General features: G+C 28.5%; 1 protein-coding gene across 1 annotated transcript in view; it reads right to left on the minus strand.

Moving 5' to 3' along the window:
* LOC107451026 (adiponectin receptor protein) overlaps positions 1-19,552 on the minus strand; it is a 45,302-nt gene extending 25,750 nt beyond the window's left edge. Inside the window, exons 1-3 of the mRNA XM_016066993.3 lie at positions 19,204-19,552; positions 12,073-12,345; positions 6,482-6,637 (exon numbers count right to left, since the gene is read on the minus strand). Coding sequence (XP_015922479.1) covers positions 6,482-6,637; positions 12,073-12,255 — 339 coding nt within the window. The 5' untranslated portion in view covers positions 12,256-12,345; positions 19,204-19,552. The remainder of the gene's footprint in view (positions 1-6,481; positions 6,638-12,072; positions 12,346-19,203) is intronic.
* Positions 19,553-20,409: the final 857 nt, after the last annotated feature.

Here is a 20,409-nt window from a genome sequence, read left to right on the forward strand (position 1 = left end):
ACTTTATCTTTAGTTTAAGTGAATATCGTTAGCCAAAGAGTATACTGGCTTTATTTTAACAAGAAAATGAAACTATAATTTGAAATATATATATATATATATATATTGAATTTAAAATACCTAAACCTTTATTTCAGATTGACAATATTCAGATAAAGATGTAAGGTTAAGTTTCTGTTTATAATACTGTACAGTTTGAAATTTAATAAATGAAAAGCAGAGAGAAAAAACAACCTCATTCTAAGTGAACAAGTTTTAAGAAGAAATTTTGGTTTGTTCAGCATCTAAGACTTTGTTATTTTTTAGATTGCCATTGATTTGATAAAATGCAGCTATATCACTTGGGTAGAAATAAAAGTTTAAACTCAAAATAAGAATCAAAAAGATACCAAGCAGAAATAAAATTAGCCAAAAAAAAAAAAAAAAAATTTCGTAACAAAACTTCGAAAAAAGTTTTAATATTACTATTGAAAATGTTTTTTTAATAAATAAAATAAAATTATTTTTCCCTGGTACAAAACTTTGTTTATGTGCACATTACAAAAAAAAAAAAAATTTTTTTTTGAAGTTGGAGTATGCATCAGATTTTTTTTTTTTGTATTCTTTAGGGGTGTAGATAAGTGCTGTAGTGCTAATTTTTTTTTCTTCCTGGATCAGAAGTCTTCGCTAATGGAAAAGGGGGTTGAAAAAAAAACTTATATTGTACCATTTCTGAAATGCAGTGTTTTTCAACAGCTGTAGGAATGGGGAACAGAGTTCTGGAAAAGGATCAAATCCTCTAAGCTATGCACATAATTGTAATATTAAAGTAGAACATTTCACATATCTTAGAATATTTCTCGAAAATAAAAGCCAAAATTATTTATACATATATTTAGTTATTAATTATTTTCTTTCGTTTGTGTGCACAGATTGATACTTAAGTGAGAAAAAACAAAAGTGCTTCTAAAATCTAATGCATCAATATTAAGTGAGGTGAGTTGAAACATCAAAATCTGAAGTTTCATCTGTCAAATCAGATTTATTTTAATGTTTTCAATCCAGCCTTTTTCAATAGTGATTTGTTTGATTTAAATAACTTTTTTTAAACTTCTGTAAGTATATAATTTAGATTTCCTTTTTGATCGGTTGATTGATGCTTCATCTCCGATAGGCATCAAATCCAAAGATTTTAATAGATTATTTGGCCAGTTAAATTACTGCCGCTATTTCTGTATATAATTTTCGGTTTCCCTCATCTGGCAATAAATCTTTGTAAACCAAGCAAAAAACTTTGGGAAGCTATCAACTTTAGATGAATGGCTCTGTAGACAGAACAAGTAAAAATTATGATCAAAGCTTTATGTTTTTCTCCAAGTATTACAGGTCCCACCAGATTCAATTTTGTTTTTTTGAAGACATGTTCATTTTTAACTCTATTTTCCAGAAACATTCTAATACCATAGTCCAGTCAAAATTTATGAATTGTTTTACGAACACAAAGAATCCAAAATTGTTTTCATAATTTGGACATTAATATTTGTACTCCAGTATGACACATACTTAGATGCAGACTATAAATAATCAATTCTACTAGCTTATGGTTATTCGGAAGTAGCATAGGATTAACAAAGTTTTCACGGTTTTTCTCTCAGTTAACTTTATAAAAATTCTAAAAACGCCTTCATCATCTCAAAAAACCCTTAAAGATGCTAAATTTCTTAAATCTGTATCATTAAAGGATTTTCTTTGAATCTGTTTAACTAAAATTTTTTTGGCATTGTCTAATTAATAGACTTTTAATTCTCTAACTTCGAGATTTGAAGCAGATTTTTTAGTGTTCTTTTAAAATCTTAACCATGTTGTCATTCTTAAAATTTTTGAGTAGCACAAAAAGTAAGAAAGTATTCATAAGTCTTTGTTACTCTCACAAATCAGAGAAGTTGTAACAATTTTCTTTTGCTCGGCCAATATTTCTTTTATATTTTTATTTGGAAGGGGTTAAGGCTACTCTTCTTTAGATTTATACAACCAAAACGGCCCCCTTTCACCATTTGGTCTCTAATAGCTTAGAGAACATACACCCTCTTGAAGGTAAGTCAGTTGGCTTGGGGGTTTCAGGAACATGTTGCCAACTTTCAATGCCAGTAAGTTCTCTTATTCTACATACTCTGTTATTTACAAACATTCTCCAAAATTGATCTTTACCTTTAATCCAGAAAAGGGCAATTGTTGAATTTGATCTTTGAGATATTCTGCTTTTATACTTTTTTTTGACTAAATCAGTTAGTTGAGCTCCTATGTAACAAGTCAAGAATTCAAGTCTTAGAATGGTAATTTTCTTTAATGGCACAACTCTAACTTTTACTTGTAAAAGCAGCACTTTGACTTCTTTTGTTTCACTGCAAAGAAAAATGACAGTAGCATATGAATTTTTAAATATCACTGAAAACATTTAAGCTCTTGAAAGCTGAATAGTTTGAGGTGACTTGTTGAGGGACTTTTAACTGACAATAGTAAAAGTAAATCTTTCAATCAAGTTCAAATTTCCTTTTTCAAATCCTTTGGCAAATGCTATTCAAACTAAATTTTTCATGCCAACTTCTTTGCAATATTATGGCATCAATGTGACTGGGCACCTAAATTCAATAGGTCTAAATACCCTTTGAGCAATAGATAAAACTGTACGCCTCATAATTAGCATGTTTTGCATTTTATTCAACTTTTGGAAGTTTGCAGAAATGCTTGTCTTCATTTTTATCCAACAATAATTCAAGAACTATTGTTACTTCAACTGTCACATCAATATCACCAGGGTTGGGTTTTTGACGTCAAAAAGTGGTTTTTGACATGACAAGGGTATAATACTGGTTTAAACCGTCAAAAACCCGTCAAAAATGTCAAAAACTGAAGTTTGCCAAGAAAATATATAAACTTCAAAACTACCAACAGTTGCCATGCATTATATTGAAATTTAATTATACTATAGGTAATCAGCAGGTTTTAAAATATTTTTTAATTAAAATTAAGGTAAAATAACAGATTTAAAATCTCAGAAATTTATATTCAAATGCATGTGCAGAAAAATTTTGCACAAAAATTGTCTAAATATTTATATTTAAAAAAAAAAATTCTTCTTTTTGATACTTAAGAAAATGAAAAGTTTATTATTATGCATTTTTGACAAATAAGGAACATATAACTAATACTTATAAGGAACTTACAAGACATGCTGTATAAATACAAACTTGATTGATACAAGGGTATAAAAAAAATTTTTTAATGTTATACCGAATATCTTTATTATCCAGTGTGTTAATTTGAATTTAAAAGTAGTTATATTTATGAATAATGATAAATATAATTCATATCGTTTATTATATTTATTTATAATTATTACACTTATCATTCTAAAAAAATTTTTATCTCTTAATTTTTTTTTCTCCACTTGTATTAAGAATACAAATAATGCATATCTTGAAAGCAAGAAGTAATTATTCAACAGCTGAATATTTAGATATTCAACAAAACTATATCGTATTCAGCAAAATGAAATTCACAAGTATTTGGATAAACTAAATTTTCAGCATAGTAAATGAATAGGCTGAATATACTGTAAATCGACACTAACTACTCTGTGTATTTAACAGAAAGCACTTAAATTTGTATTGTCTTATGTTAAAAAGATTATTAAGAAGATTTAAAAGAATATTAAAAAGATTTTTCTTTAAAAGATGTCTAATGTACAAAACTGCTAATGTTTATCTTTAAAAATGTCTAATTTTTAGTATAATCTATACTATACACTAAATTTGGTTATAAATAAATTTCTTAATAATATCACTGCAGATTTTCAATAACACATGAAAATGAATACATAATATTACAAAAGATGTGAGCTTTCAAAAGTACAAGATTTTGGTTACTATTCAAAATATAAGTGTTTCTTCAAAATTTTAAATTTATTTTTTCTAGAACATATTTAGAAACACTATCCTTTATAAAAAATATATAAATTTTATGTATTAATTAAATTTCACATATGAATATAGGTTTTTGACATTTTCGACATTTTTGACAGTGAGGTTTTTGACGTGACGGTTTAAACCATGGTTTAAACTGTCAAAAACTGTCACATGTCAAAAACCTGCCAACCCTGAATATCACTAACTAGTTTAATATGTTCCCAGCACCTCAATTTAAATTTTTCTTCAGCCATTATTGATGTCGCTTCATCTACAAAATGCTTCAATTCTTCTTCCGTGTTTACTGATGCTATACGATTATCTATATAAAAAGAAAAATCTAGCTTTTTTGCAATATCAGACTTAAATTTGCTTAAATGATGCTTTATAACTGCGCCAAGGAGAAAAGGATTACAATTTAAGCCAAATTCAACTACACGGCAATGCTTAAATACTTTAGTTTATAACTGTTTATCAGACTTCTACTATAAAAAAAATTTTAATAATTGCGATCTTTCGAGTTTACTGATATCTTCAGGAAAGAGCCTTTTATATCTGAAGTCACTCCAATTTTATTTTGAATAAAATTATGGCAGGTATCAATTCAACAACTTTATTCATTTTGCTAGGCAATTACTTAGAGAAACAGATCCTTCCTTTTTGGTAGAAGGGTTGAAAACAGGTCTCACAGCTGTTGTTACTCTATCCTTAAAAACAACTCTGTAAGGAAGATGTTGTGCACTACTGTTTTCAACAACATGTGAAACATATTCAATTAACTCCCAATTTTCAAAAACAGAATTGCAATCTGAAAATTTATTGGCGTCTTTTGGTTTTCTTGCATCAGACACTTATCTTTTTTGGCGACCTTCTTATTATCAGGTAAAATATAATTTTTTTTAAACAAGGTAATTGTATTTCATATCTTTCTTCTTTATTCAAATTTACAGTCCTCTCAAAATAGGTTTGAGCAGCTAACTTCAATTCATTCCTATCTTTAATTTCACATCAATCCATGATACAAATATCTTCAAGTTTCCATAAATTTTCTATCACAGTAATTTGAGTCAGTAAAAATATGAGTGAGTTTAAATTATTGGCTTCCGCCACTGATGGTTTCATTTTTCACATAATGACCCCCTACCCTTAATATGTCTCTACAGCTATAAAACCACATGACAAATTTAAAAATAATCCATTTTTTATATTAATGATTTGTTATAAAATCTTACATACAAAGAAAAGAAAACATTGCTTCTTGCTGGATTCAAGATTGTAAACATTTATACTACTTTAACAAAAATACTTAAAGAGTTGTTGAAAAGATGAGAGCAGTTCAAGAAAAACAAACTTTGACGAGAGGAATAAAATAGAAATATTAATGAAGCTGAATATTAACAGAGTTTGAAAGAAAAACCAGTAGTCAGGCTTTGTGTTTTATTTTTTAATAAATAGGATTAATTAACTTTTCAAATTTGATGCTTGTTTTTTATTGTAATTTGAATATCTTCTTTCAAACTAAAAAAAAGAAAGAAAATGGTATAAAATTTAAAACAAAACATGTCTTTATTCATTGTAGAAAAAATTCGAGTTATGATCTGCTTACTTTTTCATTTTCTTAAAAAAATTCTATCAGTAAATTCATTTTATCATACTAAATATTACATAGCTAATTAAATGCCATTAAGCCAATAATGAAACGTTGTTGTATTAAAATAGATGTTAATTACCTTTATTTTATTGGAATAATACACATATTTATCTTTGTTTACCTTAAAACCAATTATCCAGAAGAATCTATTTTCCGGATTAGTCGAAGTCTGACGATTCTGGATATGGGACTTTCCACTGTATTATGAACTGCTTTCAACTTACAAAACCTAGAAATTCCTGCTACACCTATGAAAATTACTTACTGCTATTATCAGATTACTTTTAATATTCAGAGACTCAAGACAATTCTTAATTTATATGAGCATCAAGCCCATATTAACAAAATGTCTAAAACATTTGGTATACCTCTTCTTTCCCACAAAATACCAAGTGATACTTAGGTAAGGTTAATTTTTATTACTTAGATAAATTTTCTCAAGATTCTCTAACTCACTCTATTAAGCTCAATACTTTTTTTTTTCTTAACACGGTAATGAGCAAAATTCATGTGCAGCAAGAGTACTAGATGTTTAATAAATTAAGAAAGTTTCGTTATATGGTTACAATCAGAGGCATAGCAAGAATTCCCTTCACAGAAGTGTAAAAAATCAATCAATTTTGCTAAATAGACTCGTCATGTTTTTTTGTGTGCAAAAATACGACAAATTTGCAGTGACGAGAGGGTACACATTACCTAGAGGGCAAGAGGAATCACATACCCTCTTGCCCTCCTGTTAGAACCACTCTCTAGGTGTCACATGATGGGGAAATGACATATAAAAACATCTATGACAACATATATACATATCTAAAGAAAAAAAAAGAATCAGTATTATTCCTCAATGAATAAAACAGGCAAAATTAAAATAATTATGAATCCTCACTTTCCAAGCTTCTTCCCAAACTTTTCTGACTAAATGCTCTGCCTGTTCTGCTTCTTCTAAGACTTTACGAACAAGATGTTCAGCCTGTTCTGCTGCACGAGCAGGCAATGATAAGTCAACAATATCTAAGTTGAGATCTTCATCATCTGATGACAGCTGGAAATATAAATATTTACACATACTTACTACTGGGATCAAAACATATCAAGAATGCTTCACTTAAAATTCATATATAGTAGATATTGTTTCAAAACTTTTATCAAACATTTTCACAACTTCTATAAACATTTAAAAATAGAACAGTATTTAATTTTATCAACTGAAAACAAATTAGTTTTTAATAAGTTAAGAACTTTCAGTCCATTGATTTTTTGTAAAATGAAAATGTCATTTAGCTAAGAACACGCATTTTATTTTCTCAATAAAATTTCTCCTATAAAAGCATTAAAAATGCTGCAGAAAGCTTCTAAAGATAGATATTTATCAAAAACTGCAGTTATTTGATACTAGGTATAAAAAATTCAAAGATGAAAGATCTGGCAGACCATTCACTTTGATTAATGATTAGGACATCAATTAAGTCAGAGAACTGATACTCAGTCATTTCGGTTCGACAATAAAAGGCATTAATTATGAAATATGTTGCCTAAATCATTTGGTCCCTGTCAAGCGGTTTTAAAAGAACATTAAAGGTTGCAAAACATCCCATCTTGAGTAATTCCAAAAACATCAAATTTGTTCAAAAACATTGTGTTTACGGGAGACGCTTTCATTTGACAATTCCTTTTCAAAACAATAGTTACTGGGAACTAAACTTGGACATATGTTTTTCCAACAGAAACAACTAAAAAATTAAGTGAATACCACTTAAAACAGAAGGCAAGACAAGAAGGACCACATCAATGCCGCTCATAACATATGGTAATGTTGACCTTTCTATTGGTGAGATATTGAGTATAATGAATCCTTACCAACTGGCAAGACAGTCAATGAAGATTATTATTTGAAAAAGTTTTTAGCATTTGCATGAAACAATTGGTAGAAAATGATCTCAAATATGGTGAGAAAATTCATGAGTTTTCCATCATAATAAAGCAACTTCTTATACTGCAGCTATTATTCATCACTATTTGAGTTATTACTATGATTTTAAAAATATCCTTGATTGGGATTTCAATTATTGGGAAATTCTAATTAATTTTTGTCTTTTAAATATTTATTTTTACAGTGGAAAAGATATTTTTAATCAAATTGATGGAATACCACAAGGATCTAATTTTTCATCTCTTTTAGCTAATTTATTTTTGCATTATTATGAAAAAGATTATACTCTTAACATTAAATTTGTTTTTAGATTTATTGATGATTTAATTATCTTTAATTTTCAAATTATACAATTTTATTAAATAATATTTACCCTGAGGAATTAATTTTGCTTTGTAATCATAATAATAACATTAATTTTTTGGATTTGGGTATTATAAAAGAAGAAAATATCTGCTTTGTTGATTTATACGATAAAAGAAATTATATTAGTTTTAATATAAATAAACTAATTACTTGGAATTCTAATGTTTCTAAAAAACATTTATTTAAATACCATTTTTAATCAAATGAATAGAATTAAAAGAATATGTAGAAATGTTTATTTATCCAAAAAACAAATAAACAAACTCTTTCAAAATTTGATACAAAACAATGGATACTCAACTAAATTGTATTCTATATAAAATCATTGAGTTAATTGTATGTTGTTATAAATAAATTTACTAAAAACTTCTTCGTTAATTTATATATTTTTACCATGTGCAAATCCATTTTGGGCAAATCTGTGCAAAATGGGCAATTCATGTTTCTTTTTCTCACTTTTTTTTAAAAAAATAAATGTTAATTTTCTAAAATCATTAAAATTTTATAATTAAATATCAATCTTACTCATTATAAACTTCTTCAAATTATCCAGTATAACATTATTACCTTGCAAGTACATCCATTTTCGTGCCGATTCTTGGTAACTATCAAATTAAACGTACTGCAGTATAAGAAAGCGCTATAAAACAAAATTTCTCTATTTACACTTTTAGCTCAATTTGTGCTTCTGTTTTCATACTTCGTAATCTGGCAATCTTATAACAAAAATATTTTAAATCCTTCTTTCCATCCATGTAAGTTAATTTGAATTCGCTACTACTTGCTTTATAGATTTCGTTTTGTGTCTTGTTCTGTTTTTTCTTTACATTTTATTTTCTGTTTTTTACGTGATATTTATTACTTAATGTGTTCTATTTTGATTCAATCTTTTTTAGTACTCCTTATACTATTGTATTGATATATTTGGCTTTGGCTATATTGATACATTAGAAAGTACTCCTTTTTGCGGATATAATTGAATGAGCTGATGAAGAGATTATATCTTCCTTTTTACCCCAGATTTTTACAAATATTTTTTAATTTTTCAAAATTTTACTTTATGTATTTTTTTAAATGTTATTTTATTATTATAATGTTAGTTTTCTTTTTATCTTTTCATTATTCAGAAATTTTCTAATTCAGCCACACACTATTATAAACAATAGTACCAACACCATTAGTGTGTGTGCTCTCCAGTATTGCTCGTGCTCTCCTCAACTGTACAATTAAAATTCTGTAATGCAGGGCCCAGGCCTAAATGTTCAGCAGTCAAAAGGAAGACTAGTCGCAAAGAGAACAGTCAGGTGAATCTGCGAATCGATATGTAAGAGGCGAGACATTAGACAGTCGTGTCCAGTTGAAAGTCTAAAGCCAGTCACAGCTGCTTTTCTAAGGGCATTAGGAACATAGTTGGGATGTTAAATAAGGATTGTCCAGCTCTTAACATTATATGCCTCTGCTTTTTTTAACTTCAAGTTCTGATTAAATGTCAAATTGCTTAAAAGTCACACTGAATAAAAGGTCGCATTCCTTTAGGTCTTTGGACAACCAAGGCTCCTTTTTTTACAAGAATATCAGCAGCCATTTTATTCATAATCTACAATTCCACAGTGCACAGGTACCCATTAGACAGAGATTTTATGGATAATATCTTTTAAAAACAACCTGCATTCCAAAATTCACTGTCATACACACTAATTTTTTGATAAGGCCAGTAATGCTGATTTCGAATCAGAAAAGATAACGGTCCTGTCAAAGCTAGATCTCCTTAGTGATAACTGTTGAACTGCTACAGTAATAGCCTCTACTTTGCCATCAAAGGCACATAAGTAAATGATCCCATAGGTAAATTGAAGTTAAAAAGCTTGCAAGATATACCAGCTTCAGCACCATCTTGCCAATTTTGTATGGAGCCATTTGTAAACACATGTAACCCCGCACTTCTAGGAAATTAATCATGCATAGTTTCCACAGCAATGACTTTCATTTGTTCAGGAATTATGTCAGTTAAGAGAGAGAAATTATGGGAAATTTTATCATTTTATAATATACCAGAAAAATATATTAACATAATCAAAGATATGTATGATAACAGCAAAGCATGTATAGAAGTAAATGGAGAATTAACTGAATTCTTTTTAGTAAAAACTGGCGTGAGACAGGGATGTGTTTTATCGGGATTTTTATTTATACTGGTGATAGACTGGATTATGCGAAACAGCTTGAAAGATGAAAAAAGAGGAATAAGGTGGAATTTCACAACTACTTTAGAAGACCTTGATTTTGCTGATGACATCGTACTTATTTCATCCAAATGTACAGACCTTCAACTTAAAACAGACAAATTCAACAAATATTCAAATAGTGTAGGTTTATTCATGAACAAGAAGAAAACTAAAGTAATGAGAATAAATCAAAAGAAAAATGACAAAATTAAAATCGAAAATCACGAAATAGATGACATAGAGTCATTTAGCTATTTAGGTTCTATTGTAGATAAAAAAGGTGGAAGTAGTGAAGATATTAGACAGAGAATAATCAAAGCAAGAACATGTTTTAAGGGATTACATAAATTTTGGAGAGAGTCAAATATTGAAATAAAGACAAAAATAGTTGTTTACAAAGCTATTGTTAGAGCAGTACTATTATATGGCGCAGAAACCTGGAAACAGACTAAGATCGAAATACAAAAATTAGAAACCTTTCAAAACAAATGTTTAAGATTTATTTTTAAAATTTTCTGGCCTTACAAAGTATCAAATCAAAATCTATTAAAGAAAGCTAAAATAAAAACAATCGAAGATGAAATTAAAAAACGAAGATGGAGCTGGCTCGGACATATCCTTAGAATGCCCAAAGAAAAAATTTCATCTGTTGCGCTTACATGGGCCCCTGATGGTAAAAGAACTAATTGAAGACCCAGACTTACCATCCAGCGCATGTTTTTGGGCGAATTAAAAGAATGTGGAATATCTGGCTGGGAGGAAGCAAGATCTATTGCTAAAGACAGGAGGCGTTGGAGGGATATGCTGGAGGCCTTAAGTGCCCAAGGCACGTAGAGGATAAGTAAAGTAAGTAAGTATGTCCTTTTTCACCATTTTTATATTTAGATCAAGATTAACATGATGGGGTCATAATCCAGCTGGCACATTGGCAGAGGTAGAAGCCTCGTGATGAAGTTCAAGAGAGCTAGCAACCCTCGATGCTGCCAGGATAAATCCATCTTTGAATTTAAGATTCCTAGTTCTATTTATGTCACAATTTCTCCAGAGAGGATTGTTAGGCAGGCTCCTGAGTTTTTGAAACAGGATTACTGCTTTTCTTTCGATAAAATTATCAAAAGGTTCAGAGTTGGTCAAAATCTGCATTGCTAGTATGGGGGTAGTCTTTAATGCACCAGTGATGAGAAGTTTGGTTGTGTAATATGTCAAGCTGTTTGACAGTCGTTTTGGAGGCGGTTACAAGAATTTCAATACAATAACTAATAACTGGTTGTTTGAATATTTTATAAGTTTTGTTAAGGGTTCTTCTAACGCACCCCCATTAAGAGCCAGCCTAGCACTTTTAAATAGGGAACATTTTTTCTGCATTTGTCAAGTATTCTACATGTTTGCTCCCAGGTCAACAATGCCCATGTTTTGACAAAAAGGTAGCCTTAATCACTAATAGTTTCTGAAAAGACTGAAGGGCATATAAGTACTCATGTGTCACCAAACATTCTTCTAAGGTTTCAAACTTTTAATAATATAGTATGAGGGATTATTTTAATTTTTTATGCAAATCTTATATAATAACTCTCTTGTATTTCATGTTAAAAATAGCAAACTAAGGGAAAACACCTTATTATTTAACCACTTACAGAGAATGACAGAAATGTCATTCAGTAAATTGTTTGTAACTTTGTAAATTTTTTTTTACATTTTAAAATAAAAGAAAATTTGTATTTTTAATATAGTAAACTTAATAATTAAGAAACTGCTTTTATATTTTACAAAACAAATTTTGACCAACATGATATAAATAATTTTATTTTTATTTTAGTTTGATTTTATTTTGCTAATTTTTTCATTATTAGAATGTTTTCCTTAACTTTAGTACTTAGTTATTTTTCAATATAAATCTAGAAAATGACGAATAGTTTGTTTATATAACATATATTCTGAAAAAGTTAGTTTACGTACATCACTATCAGTAAAAATAACATTTTTAGATGGTCCAGGTAATGAAAAATTAGCATCACTAATACTTGTATCATCTAAAAAGACATGTGGTGTAGGGAGATCCAAATTTCCAGGGTCAGACGTAAACTGGCGTTCACGGCACAGGTGGCTTGAGCTGGGTCCAAAAATGTCATTAAAGTCCATACTGTATCAATTCCAAATAACCTCAAATTTTACAGTACAGAGAATTTTTTTTTAGATGTATAGAATATGAACAATTCCAGGTGTAATGATCTGAAAAAAAGGGTAATAACATATAATGAAGGTTATATAACTGATATCAATCAAAATATCATACAGGGTGAACAAAAAATCTGTGCTACATTTAAATGATGAATAATCTACTTTAATTAATGTATAATATAATCAATTTAATGAATGTTTAAGAATCAACAAAAAATTTTAAGCTCTACCGTGCTTAAGTCCAGTGCCATTATAAACTTGAAGTTGTGGAATTTAGTAAATGGTGTTAAAATGGTTTGATGCAAAAAAGTGGAAAGTAAGGGAAAGGGTTAATTATGTTTGTGAAATACATATAAGGAAAGCATGTTTACTTGGCAGAAGGTAAACCACTCAATGGGCCAAATTATGTGCAAGAAAGTAATCTCTTAGTAAGCATAATGTTAGCACAATATTAGCTATAGTATATTAAGTATAATGTTAGCTATATAGGTAAGCCATAGTCTAAAACTTCTCCAATAAAAATTTTCTAAGGCAGATTCTATAATAGGTCAAGATTGCAAATATATATATATATATATATATATATATTTTTTTTAACTTTTAGAATAAGATATTTAAACACTCTCATTTAAAATTAATCATCAATCAGGATGGAATCAATAAATCTTGTATCATGGTATAGATTTATTTCAGGTTTTCGCATCTGCCGTTCTAAACTCGACATACTAATTTAGGGCATAAAATATTACCAAAATTCAATAATGTTATCCTGGAAACCATTCTATATTTTTTTTCAACTGTTTCAGTTGGGGTAGGGTTTTTGATGTAAAAAATTAGGCTTTTGACACGACACATCAAAAACTTGTCAAAAAGTGTTGAAATCTGACAAAAACTATCAAAAACCTTGGACAATTTTCTTTGTTTTAGATATTTTATTAGAATAGTTATTAGATTTTATTACATATTAAATCATGCTCCATACATTTATTATATGCTACTATGTATAATTATAATTTATAGTATATATCATTTATAAAAAATATAGCCAAAATTATTGAAACTATTAATTGGTTTTTTGAAAAACATGATATTCTTAAAATTTTAAGATCAATATTATTTGCTATATTATAACTATTCAGTTTATATTACCGATAATAACTATAAGTTGCTAATTGTAATCAATATAAATATTGATTTTAATTCTTTTATGCCACATGCTTTAGGCAGATAGGTGAAAGCAAAGTGTTTGCCAATAATTGCCTGATCTCAACTTATAAAATTTATTTTTAGATTTTCAATATTTGTTGTTATAACTTATAAGCAGGAGAGCAAAATATGTATGATTGTGAGCGAGTTTTTTAAGGAAATTCAAGCAACCATTGGGAAATTTTTGGTCTAAAAAAATTCCTACAAAACATTTTAATGTTAAGAAATGTGTCACTTAGCAAACATTTTTCCTTGCTAAAAAACATTATATGTCAATTTATGTATTTATTAGTTTGAATACCTTAAGTTTATGAGATGTACCATTAATTTAATAAATTATTAGTTATTTTGATCTATATTATTTTTAACACATGCTTGTTTATTTAAGAATTGTATAAAATAAATAAATTTTTTTCTTATATAAACTTTACTATCCAAAAATATTTGGAAAAAGTTATTGCATTAAAAAAAAATCTAAAACTTTTAGGGAAATTTTGATCTAAAGAAAACTTTGTTCTGAGGAAATATTAAGCTCTGAGAATATTCTCCACTCTGATAAGCAAACTAATAATAATTTACAAAAAATATAAATGTTTTTTAAATGAATTAATAATTTTTTCAGTCAATCAATTCAAGGGTTTAACTAAGGTAGTACTATCAATATTTATCACAGTTATAAGAATAAATTTCTTTATTACAAGTTATTTTATTATGTTATAATAGCTTTAGTACATCTAGATTCTAGTCCATTCAGCTCAGCATCAATCAAAAGACACTGTGGCATAAGTTTTTTGGGCTTTCAGCAACAAACTTCCCTGGCACTAATATATATATGGGTGATTCTCACGAAACATGAAATTCACTGTCCCTTGCTCCAAAATCTAATACTATAATACTAAAAGAACTTTTTTTTAAAAAAAAGTAATAAATAGCATTGCTGTTAGCATTTTAAAATGACTTTGCACTAGCAAAAATTTAATTGAATATCAAAATGTCATTTTCATGGCATGTCCCAAACAATATTTTCAATAATAACTAGCTTCAAAACTTACCATAAATTTTTCAAAATCTAATTTCTTTTATCTTATCCTATGTAAGCATTTCTGGAATATACGCAGAGGGTATTGTTTACTAAAACTTCGTTTAAAATAATTTTTTCTGTTAATAATTTGTTTGTCCCATGAAAATCTGTCATTTTCCAGGCTACTTTTATTTAGTGATTCATAACCAAAATAGATAGCGCCAGGAATCAATATTTTATGTTAATAGATTGATTAGAGACCCTCCTATCTGAACATGTCTTGTTGCATGAATAAAGAACCAATTTTCTGGCTTAAAAACTATTTCAAAAATTTTTTCAAGGAGAGTAGGTTTTTATGCTGTCATTTTCCTGGCTTCTTGAAATCATTAATAACAAAAACTACATAGATTTATCTGAGTTATTTTAAGAAATACTGTTGTTTTCTGCAGAATATAAACATTTTCGGCCAAAATATTAAATTAAAGTAAAGTTATATGCTATAAAATAATAAAATAGCGAATTTGTCATTATCCTGGCTTATGAATGCCAGGACATTGAAGTGTTACCAGAAATTCTTTTTAACTGCTAATACTGTAAAGAGGAAAAGCAAATATTAACCTAATACCAAGTTTATGTATGATTGTAATATGCTTGGATGTAATCAGTTATTTATTTATTTAATGATTGATTATTATACACAATTTTATTCTGTACATATCAGCAACAAAAATTTTTTTGTTTCTTTCTACAGTGGATAAAAAGAATTAATTTAAGCAATTTATGGTCCATCTAACATAAAGGCTTAAGTTGAATTACTTACTATTAACTTAAAATTACTGTTTTTTAAACTTTTAAGGTAATATGTCATTTTCCTGACATTCAAGATTTGGTGAATTTCTATTTTATTTTTTTCTCGAGCAAATGTCAATAAACTACACTGCTGTCTATAAGATGTTAATAAGTGTAGCTAAAGAAGTATACAAAAAAAATTTTAGATTATTTTGAAGACTTCAAATTTGAAGAAATTTTTTGGTCCGAATTGTCATGTTTCGTGAGAATCACCCATATGTATATTTTGCCATAAGATACTTTTATTTATAACAATTACTAATTTAAAGTAATAGAAATGTTGTGTTTACGGAAGAAATTATAGAATAAAAATGTGTAAAAATTTTTAATTGTAAAAATAATATATATTTTTTAACTCTAATAGAATAGGCGATATTCTCGCATTTTGCAGGCGAAAAATGCACTAATTATTTCCTCATCACACGAATAGGACTCTTTGAAAAAGAGATACTCAAATAAGTGTATGTAAAAAATGGTGTTCCTTAAAGAAAAAAATAATGAAAGAAAGATCATCTTTTCTGGAGTGAACTATCTTTTAAACTTTCGTGATTTCTGATTTTTTTATATATATATATATATATATATTATTAATTTGAAATTCTAGCTGAAGCAGATTTATTTATTTTAAATCTCAAATGAGAATAGAAAAATCATGATTATTTCTTTCCTCTCTGATGCACAAGAAAGACATCTTCAAGAAATTTCTGTAAAAAAAAAAAAAAAAAAATTCGAAAAGTTATGCAGAGAGGAAAACCTAAATTTTTCCCTTCCCAAAAGAAAAATCTTTCTGCAAAAACTCTGTAATGTTCTGCAACAATGTCGCCACAAGTCTGTCATGGGGTCGAAAAAATAGTTTTGAATTTCGGTTTTATTCAGACAAAACCAAAAAATGAACTTGGGGTACAGAGGGCTTAAAAATTTCTTTTTTTTTTCGTAATTGCATGCTTTGAAGATGGAGAAGAGCAGGGCACATCAACCAGAGGTCCATTGTACCCAAACCCTAAATCATGATTAGCAAGAAAGCCCTATAGCTGAAATAAAATTCAGCAAACACCTTACAGCAGAGGTGTCAAACTCGCGGCCCGAGGTGAACATTTTTGCGGCCCAGTCAATATATTCGACGCAAAGTGAAAATAAAATAGAAATGTGAATTAGAAAGAAAACTAGCATACGAAATTATAATATACTTTATTTATAAACTATGCGGATCATTTTAAATTGTACGCGTGAAAATGTAAAATTGTAATTGGCTTGCGGCACCTGCCATTCCAGGGATCGTATCAAAAATACACAGAAAAAATTTCAAATCTTAGAACAGAATTTGAAACAAGGTTTAAAGATTTTAATTCTTTGGAAGACAAATTTTTTTTGTTTTAGTCGATTTTCTCAATAAATATAGACTCAGTGCCCAGTAATATGCAAATGGAAGTGATTGAGATTCAATGCGATTCAAATTTGAAGGCAAAATTCATTGAAGTGGCCTGAATTTTACAAATATTTACCGGCAAGATTTGAAAATACTCGAAAATTCGCATATGAAATTAATTCCATGTTTGGAAGTACTTATCAGTGCGAGCAATTATTTTCTGTTATGAACAGAAATAAATCTCCTGTTCGAAACCGTATTAATAACACTCACGTTGGGTCAATTTTGAAAGTAGTCACGGCCAATAAAATTTCTCCCGAAATAAGCAAGATAGTAGCAGAGAAGAGATGTCAAGTATCATACAATAATTTAACTTTACATATGCTTATTACAATGTATTATTCAAAATAAAAATATTTGTTTCTAAGAACATTGATTTATTTTTTGCGGCTCACCTAAAGTTAAGCATTGTTTATTTGGCCCAAGTTAGCTTTTGAGTTTGACACCCCTGCCTTACAGGAACATCTTGCAGTTCCCAGGCCTTAACACAATGCTGCCCTAAATGCTCAAATCTTTGAGCATTATAGACCTCACAATCACAAAGTATACGTCATGATGTCTCTTCTTCAAGGTGACAACCTCTGCAAAGAGGATTAGTTTCAATACCCATTACATATTAATAAATACAGTTATTGTTAAGTATTTTTTTAATAAGATGATTGTTTTCGTATTTTAATTTTCAATAATTAAAAAATTAACCTATTGGATAAATTACAACACATTTTTATTTATAATTATTAAATATTTTCCACACCAAAATTTGGGTTTTTGACAGTCAAAAAGAAAGTTTAATATTAAAATATTTTAAGAACATGATTGATCACTTCTTATTTTATATGAATGTTTATTTATAATAGCTAATAATTATCCTTATACCAAAGTTTTGGGTCTTTGACAATTGTCAAAAACTGTGTCAAAAAGAAGTTTTGACATAATGGTTTAATACATGTTTAAAACTGCATAGAACCATCAATTATCAAAAACTTCTAAACCTTGATTTCAGCGAGTCCTATACAGTGCTGTACCAAGCTTGATGTATGAAAATTTGGCAACTTCAAATAATTAGATGAAATAATTTTTTATTTCTTTATGTCACCTTTGAAAAAAAGAAACTGCAATTTTTGTGTTTTTAACATATATAATTAATATCAGTATCTAATATATTGATTTAAAAAATTTATAAATATTTTCAGTATTTTGCATATTTTAATTTGTTATGAATAAAATGTACCCTTAGATTTTTATCATCAATTTGTGAATAATTTTTATTGAACACAATTTTTTTACAATTTAAAGCAGTACATTTTTTCTTATAACTTCTAAATAACTAATATCTTTTCATTTTTTTGCAATTTAATGCAGAAAAAGTCATTTTTTCAAATTTAGAAAAAATAGTGTCCAATTTGAAGAGGTAGAAAATAACGTTTCAGGGCAAAAATGACAGTCTGAGTGTGGTTATGGGAGTGTTCGCTTCGAAGAGAATGTATAAAATGGTTTATTCATAGAAGATTCAGGGAGAATTAAAAATATGTCCGTATTGAGAGACATTCATTTCGCAGGAGTGACCATAGGAGGTTTCACAGTCATTGAAATCAACTTTGCTTGTAGAAAGCTAAATATTTGGCAAATTTTTTTAGGGCAAACAAGATTTTAAGCAATAAATATTTAAGAACTGTATATAGTTACTAAATCATTTTCTTTTAGTGAGCTATATAAATTTTTCTTATTGAAATCTATAGGTAAACAGATGCTCTTAAAATCAGAAATATGCTTGATATTTTTTAATATTAATGTTCTTCGATAACATAATTATGCACAAAATTGAATATGATTGCAGAAATGTTTTATTACAACTTAATGAACAATGAAGAAATTTTATAATGCAAGTGAAATTGCAGAAAAAAAAAATTTAAATAATTTTGCATCCAATGATATATAAATGGTTTGTAACATTTGATATGTTTCATGATATTTATATGTTTTATAACATTGATTATATCATGATTCTTAACCTTTAAACTTCAATATTGTAACAAATCTAAATTTTAATGTTTAATTGTGTGACTTTTTAGGAAAATTTTCAATTGGAAAATATGTATTTGATAGAGAGTCAAAGCAAAAAATTCGAAACAAATAAAAAAATAATTATAGCAATTGAGGAGAAAAGCCGACAGTGTTATTTATCTGACCTACAAAGGGCACACTAAAACAAAAAGTACTATCATAATTTCTAAATAAGAACCATTTTAAATACGTTCCTCTCTATGATTAATAAAATCAGCATCTCAAGGAAAATAAACAAAGACATCTTATGCCTTTATGAAATTAAATTCATTTTTCAGAGTTTCTGACGGAGAGATACCACTAAGAGATTCCTTTAATATGAGTCTTATTGCATCGTACTTACTTTCAAAATTACAATTTAATTTTAAGAGTTCCCATTTCAAGCGCTTTTCTCTCCATATCAACAAACTATAACCGGTGATTTGGTTATGATCGGTTTTGTTTTCAGCTTTCTTTTCTGAACGGTAGCAGACGACCGAAACGGTCGGAGTAAGTTCACGTCAACTGGCAATTGGGGAAGTCTGTGCGCGTGCTCGAACTCTACTATTTGGTAGATCTATTTGGTAAACAAGATCTACATTCTTCCAAAGCGTGTGGGATACTTTAACGCATGCGCTGTAAGACGAAGCTTTCTGAGTGCGTCATACTCTAACCGATTTTTTTGATATTAGCTTAAGATTCGAAGAGATGGAAGTCTGCTTTTCTTGATGGCAACAGCTAAAAGGTTACCGTTTTTTATTCCCGGCGACATTATTAACCGTTTAGTCGTCAGTCAGTGCTTTCGCCTCGCTTTAGTAGTTAGCTGAGGCGTAAATCATGTACATCGCAACTGGGGGAGAGGAAGTGTGAGGGGTCCGGACCTCTCAATATTTGAAGAGTTAGAACCCAACATTTCGAGAGAAAAATTATTTCTATTTCATTTTCCATAAATAAAAAAAAATTTATGTTTTTTTTTTCCATGAAAAAAGTTATTATATAATTCGTGATCGCAACGCTCGATTACGCCCTCTAGCGGGAGCCTGTAAATATCAGACATTAATTTATCACGTTTTCATTCAGTTCCATCAGAATCACTGGCAGAGTCGGTCGCCATTTTCTTTGCACGAAATAAGAAGCAAAATTTCCCTAAGGAAAAAGCCGAAAAACTTGAAGAAAACTGTCCAGAAAATTGTCAAATCTTTCAGAAACAGAACACGCCAAACATTTGAAGAAAATTCCTCAATAATTTTCAACTTCTATTATCAACAAACTTGCAACTGATAACATCCGATTTCGCTATCGCATACTGTTACAGATGTGTGTTTTAAGGTAAAATGCATTTCTTCTGTCTTCAATTCATTACAAATTAAACTGAAGTTAACATTGCTTTCGTCATTCTAATAAATAAATGTGAATTCAGAACGTCAAGAACAGCAATTGTTATAGAATATTCTTCTTTGTTATAGAACGGTATATATTTCTGTATCTATATAATTCGGAAAACAACAATAAAGAATCATCCAAATTACTTGAAATAGTGTCATTTGTGCTGATGATTAATAAATTTTTT

This window comes from Parasteatoda tepidariorum, chromosome X1 (assembly GCF_043381705.1).
Source record: "Parasteatoda tepidariorum isolate YZ-2023 chromosome X1, CAS_Ptep_4.0, whole genome shotgun sequence".
In the NCBI taxonomy this organism is placed as follows: domain Eukaryota; kingdom Metazoa; phylum Arthropoda; class Arachnida; order Araneae; family Theridiidae; genus Parasteatoda; species Parasteatoda tepidariorum.